Below are 6060 nucleotides of genomic sequence, written 5' to 3'. Positions count from 1 at the left end.
TAATATTTAAATAATATATAAATTAAATTAATAATTTTCTTTTATAAAAGATTATTTAATTATAATATAATATATTTTATTATATTATATTTTTATTAATATAGCTTTTTATAAATTATATAATTATATATATAATTTATTTTTTTTATAATTATTTTTTTTATAATAATATACCTTAAATTATAACCTTATAAATTAATTAAAGCTCTTAGATTATTATATTTATTTTATTATATAATCTTATTATAAGATTAAAAGTAATATTAATAAAGATTAATCCCTAAGAGTAATTAAAATTATCTTATAAATATAATATAAATTAATTTATTATTAAGTTCTTATAATTATTATAAGCTATATTATAATAATTATAATATATTTAAATAATATATTAATTAAGCTAATAAATCTTTTTTATAAAAGATTAATAAATTATAATATAATATACTTAGTTTTATTATATCTTTATTTATAAAGCTTTTTAAGAATTATATAATTATATATATAATTTACCTTTTTATAAAAATAATTTAATTACTTAGATTATAATTCTTAAATATAAAAGTATTAATAATTATTATTTAATTTTATATATTATCTTTATAAGTTATAACTTTTAAAAATAATAATTTTTTAATAAAGTTTTAAATTAGAAATTTAATTATAGCTTTTTTAATTAATTAATTATAAATATCTTTTTTTAATAACTGAAATTAATTTTCTTTTTAAGATAAAGCCTAAAAAGCTAGATTAATAATAGATCTTAGTCCTTAATTAATATAAGACTTATATAATTAAAGACCTTATAAGAATAACTTGGAGTAATAAAGTTTAGCTTAATTAGCTTTTATTATACTTTTTATACCTTATATAGCCGCTTAATATTATAGTTTTTAAGCTTTTAAAATATATTATTTTAATATAATAAGAGTTTTTATTAATATTAAGAAATTTAAAGTCTTTAAATTATATAAGGTATAGCCTTTAATATTAAAGAACTAAATTATTAATAAGCCCGGGCTATAAAATATACCTTATTATAGCTATAATATTAATTAATAGCTTTAATACCTTAATTTAAGTAATAATAAATTAATTTAAGATATAAAAAAAGTCTTAAAAATATAAGAATATATAAATTATAAAAATAATTATATAAAAAAAAAATTTATTTTCTTAAGAGTAAAAATAATAATTAAGAAGCCTTTAAAAAAAGTATATTTAATTTAGCTTTAATAAGGTATTCCCTTATATTTATATAATATTAAATACTTATAAATAAAGCTAAAAATTAAATTAAAAAAAAAATACTTAATATATATATATATTATTAAAAAAAGATATAAAAAAATTAAATTATTAATAATATATTCTTTAATTAATTTATAATTTAATTAATTACTTAAAGCTATATTAACTGAAAAATTAATAACTATTATTAATCGCTTCTTCGAATTATAAGGGCATTATAATATGCGGAGATAGGGGGTGCATAGACTTCCCGGGTCAGACGTTAGATAAGAGTTGCGGCTGCATAGTGGCAGCTTAATACAATGCACCTACTTTAGAATATCCTTATCCCACCTCATGTATTGCATGGTGACGGAGTGACTCTATATTGCATAACCAAACTTCTTAGTCGTCGTGGTCTCAAAGACCAATAGAATGATATTTGAAAAGCTACTGATTCGCTACCTTATCCTAAGAGGTGAAAGAGAAAGAGAGAGTTCTGCGAGCGACACACATCAGACCGATGTCCAATTTCCCCAAGCATTTACGTGCTTCTGCCTCCGAATCCTACGTGTGCCATCAGGTAGGATCTCCAAATACTCATTCAAGCCCGGCCTATACCCAACCTCCTTTTGCTTTGCCCTAGCTGCTGCCTCTGCTGCCTTCTCCCTGGCCGTTGGCGGTCTTGTCGGCAGAGGACCGCCACGCTCGCGTGTTTTTTCAACGGCTAAATAGAAGCCTAGATCGTCCTGTATCTGGCGAAATTGTTCCGATGAAAGACAACAAAGCTGTTGGCTGGTAGAGGAAGATAGAGGAGCCGAAGAGGACGTTGCAGCCGAAGGAGTTGGTGTATGTGTGAATGTCGGGACATCATCCCGGATGCGCTCGCAGGTCCAACACTGGCACAGCTCAGAGACAGCCTGGAGATCATCCATCACTGGACCGGAGGATACGTCCTGGAACATAGGGGCTTTAGACCCGTTACTTCGGTCGCAGTCCCCAATCTCTTGGCGAAATAGACGGTAGTGGTTCGGATGCAGTTGATGTGTACGCCAGAAGAGGTCAATACCAAATGGCACATGTATCCCCTTGTTATCAAGCGAAGCCTCCATTAGCTGGTAGTCAGAGTATGCCACACTTGCCCTCTTCAACGACCCAACGAGAGCAGGGGCGCGTATCCAGAGCAAGCTATGTGTGTCTTCGATAAACTTCTCCTGCTTTTTTACCTCGGCGAAGAGGTCGGCCTCGAACGGCAGGATTTCACCCTCAGTGTAGGCCGGAGGGCTCTCCAGGTAGGTCAAAATGTCAGAAGACTGAGTTGACAAAGTAGAGAAAAGGTTTTGTGCAGTGCGAGGCAGTTCGAAGCGAAATGTGTTCATGTCAATAACGTCGCGGATCGCCAGCCAGGGAAAGCAGAGGTGCTCGAGCCGAGCAACGCGGCGTTCATGGTCACGGCAAGCGGCGTTGTATGCATCTGAATCGAGCATGAAGGCGTACCAGACGAGTAACACGTCCAAGGGAGGGAGATACTCTTTGGTCAGCTGCACCATGACCTTGTCGCCCGCATGGTGTCCATACGCCGCAATATGGACCAAGACGTGGTCAATGTTGGTCCACCAAACTGCGAACCGGGAGACGGCTAATCTGATCAGAAGATCCCATCTTTGGGACTCAGGAAGCTTGGTTGTTCTATTCGAGTCGACGTCATCTCTAGGCTTCTCGGTATATGCTGGCAGGCCATGAACGTCAACCTGGAGTGCGCTCGCTTCAAGCCGCAAGGTCCGAAAACATTCAAGCAGCGCCAAATGCACGGCAGCATGGCTAATATCAGGACAGGCCAATATGGTCGCTGTATTTCCCACCTCTGCATCGGGAGGGGGAAACGCATTAACGAAGATGCTAGGGTCTGGGATGACGGTCTGCTTGCCGCCAGGCTTGCAGCTTGAGTATGACGACGGTAGCTTCCAGGAATGAGGGTCCACGTCAGCTTGATTCCCAGAGATTACTCCACGGAGACGATTAAAAAGATACATGTCGTAGGTGTTTGGAGGTTCGTAAGCCGGGGAAGACAACTACGCGCATTCTTAACGCGTGGTGATGGCTGAGCATTAATATGCTCAACGCCATCTCCCGAGCCATTTCTGCCTTGAGGGGGCTCCTTTGAGGGCAGCCTTGCGGGGACGTAAAAAGCAATCTCCTGCAATGTGAGGCGGCGACCAGGCACCCCTGCTGCTGATAAAGCACTATCTGAAACCACAGTGAGTTTGCCTGACTACAGTTATGGTCTTACCCTACCCAAGAAAAGGATGTGTAGCTTGTACAGGTGATGACGCAGGCCTCTCCGCAAATGGCTTGTCTGCGCCTCGCCGCCAAGGAAGAGATTGACGCTAATTGCACAGCATTGTGGCAGTGCAATTAAGCCCCACAGGGGCGGAGTTTTGGTCTGTTTCCAGGGTAGGCTAAGGAAGCCCTTTGATCGTTGTTTACTCTGCTACTAAATTCTCATCACCTTGTTTTCTCTATCACGGTTGTTCTTACGCGTGTGGAGGGGGAAGTTTGACAGTAGATCTTTTTTCGGCTAGTTGGATTCTGAACTCACCACTCATGGAGCACTCCTGGTTCAACAGCGGCATATCTTCGAGCAAGGATTTCCAGCTGTCCTTTAAAATCCGAACGGTATTCTTACGAATCAGACTGAATGCTTTGAGAGAGATTATAGCTGATTCTATGATTCTATCGCACGGAAATAATCTCTCTGTACTTGGAGAGATCACTACAATCACACCATATTGCCCGAGACAACAGCCAGAAATGACACAGTCCACCCCGACAACAATGCCCCCTTGGCCAAGTTGTCTATCAAGAAGTAAGGTAAGAGAGATATCCAATCGGCGCAAGTCTACATAATATATGACACAGGACGCTTGCCATTCAACTCGAGATCTCCCTTCACTCGTCGCCTCCTTTCATCGAGCCAATACCTCCAACGTTCGTACTTCTCCTTGCGCCCCGCAATGTATTCAGGTGTCATCCCCCAATCCCGGATCCTATGGCCTTCAATCAACTCTTCCATTCCGAACTGCCTGTACTCTGAACCGCTCAGATTGAGCACGATGCCGCCCATAACATGTTCCCATACTATCATCCCGTAGTTCGTAGTGTGGTAGTCAAGACTTAAAATCGTGCCCAGATTGTTCGCGATATACATCGCAAGTCGCTCTTCAGGTTTGATAGTCTCATCGGAGAAGAACTTCCTGGAAAAACGCCGACGTGGTTTATGGCCTAGCTCGAGCTCTCGATCCCCACACGCGATGCTCTTATGGGCAGCTCCATCTGTTGGTTCAAGAATATTGATGGTGATGTCCTCGATGAAGTACTCATCAAAGTATCCCAAGTCGCCCGGTCCCTTTTGAAGAACATCGATTAACAAGTAATAGAATGTCCACGCAGCGCCCTCTGGCCCACCGTCGCCGCCAGAGAAGTCCATGCTGTCCCTGAAGCGGGGATCTAGGCCATCAGTGGGATCAAAGAGTCGGAATGTGGCGTTGATAGACTTGATGTGCTTCGTTCGGGGGAGAATTGGGATATGCCAGGTAGGGAAGAGACCATAATTCTTGACAAACATGATGTCAACGTAGTAGTCAGCAGTCATGAACCCAAGGACCTTCCGGACCTCGTCGTTAAACTGTCTGTTGACAAGGAGGAGGCTAAGGGCGGGATTTTCTGGCTGGATGCACCAGATTCCTCTGTGACGAATCCCACGACTTCGTGCATGCTGACTGACTGAGGGAGAGGCTGGCGGCGTAGCGGGAGAGCCAATGGCCAGATCAAAGATCTTCTGGCGAGTCTCGCGAGGGAGTTGAGACAGGCTCATGACTTAGGCTTGATGGTAGAGTTTGATGGATTGTTGGGTAAAGGTGGTACTTTTCTTGTGAGACAAAGAGGTGCTGACATGCGAGATAAAGAAGAGGCGGATTGTGCCTGGAATATATAGTTCCAGTGATGGTGAGTCAGCAGGCTCGTTGCCGAATGACGGGGGTAGTTCACCTGCGGCCAAGATCTTTATCCACGGATGTCTTTTGCACTCTTAATGTTTTACCTGTATCCTGGAACAATCTACACTTTGGACGGCGTTGACTATCACACATTAGTCAGCCACTGCAATTCTAACACTCGCCCAGGCATCCACGTGAATTTGGCTAGCACTAGGCGAAAGTGCCGCATCCTCTCTGGGGGTATCAACGGAGTTCCGACAGGATGCTTCTTGGTCAGCAGCTAGATCTTTCTGTGTTAAGACTGACCACGAAGATGGCAGAATTAGACCGAGTTATAGAGGAAGGGATTTTTTTTACAAAGAGAAGAGGTATGGGCTATGACCCGCACCGGAGGTATGCTTTGCTAACGTATGTGGACAACTGTATTTCTCATTCATCCTATGCCTCAAAAGGGCCCTGAAAAATGATAGCAATGGTCATGGTCATCGTTAACATATGAAGGCATCAAATCCCATTGTTGTAAAATACCGTAAGCTAGCGTTAATGACTGTACCTATTGTGTTTCATATCGTGGCTGACGGCCTCTGTTAGCGATGCCGTCGAGGATAGAGAAGGAGACGGTTGGCAAGTACATTATGCAGCTTACCAGCTAGAAACCCGATAACAGAAAGATCAGGTTTCCTTCTCTTGACTGGCAACCATGGGATGGAGGCTGGTTTCCTATGTCATGGCTGACGTGACCAAGTCTGCGCACTCAACCTAACGGGATGAATAGGTTCTTTGTGACTAAACCGGGCAGACCGTCTTGAGAATTTTGCAAGAGGAGAAGTCACAT

The 6060-nt window shown here is 40.6% G+C and overlaps 2 protein-coding genes across 2 annotated transcripts; both read right to left on the bottom strand.

Moving 5' to 3' along the window:
- Positions 1 to 1640: 1640 nt before the first annotated feature.
- NECHADRAFT_73300 (uncharacterized protein) lies at positions 1641 to 3277 on the bottom strand. The gene has a single exon (XM_003039196.1). The coding sequence runs from the start codon at positions 3261 to 3263 to the stop codon at positions 1746 to 1748; it is 1518 nt and encodes a 505-aa protein (XP_003039242.1). The 5' UTR covers positions 3264 to 3277; the 3' UTR covers positions 1641 to 1745.
- An 852-nt stretch (positions 3278 to 4129) lies between these two features.
- NECHADRAFT_89395 (uncharacterized protein) lies at positions 4130 to 5104 on the bottom strand (the record flags this gene model as incomplete). The annotated part of the gene is made up of 1 exon (XM_003039195.1): positions 4130 to 5104. The coding sequence occupies one exon, from the start codon at positions 5102 to 5104 to the stop codon at positions 4130 to 4132; it is 975 nt and encodes a 324-aa protein (XP_003039241.1).
- Between the last annotated feature and the right edge of the window lie 956 nt (positions 5105 to 6060).

The sequence above is a fragment of the Fusarium vanettenii genome, assembly GCF_000151355.1.
Source record: "Fusarium vanettenii 77-13-4 unplaced genomic scaffold NECHAsca_140_unmapped, whole genome shotgun sequence".
In the NCBI taxonomy this organism is placed as follows: Eukaryota; Fungi; Ascomycota; class Sordariomycetes; order Hypocreales; family Nectriaceae; genus Fusarium; species Fusarium vanettenii.
Note: the sequence above shows the minus strand (reverse complement) of the source record. Positions and strands in the feature narration are given on the sequence as shown.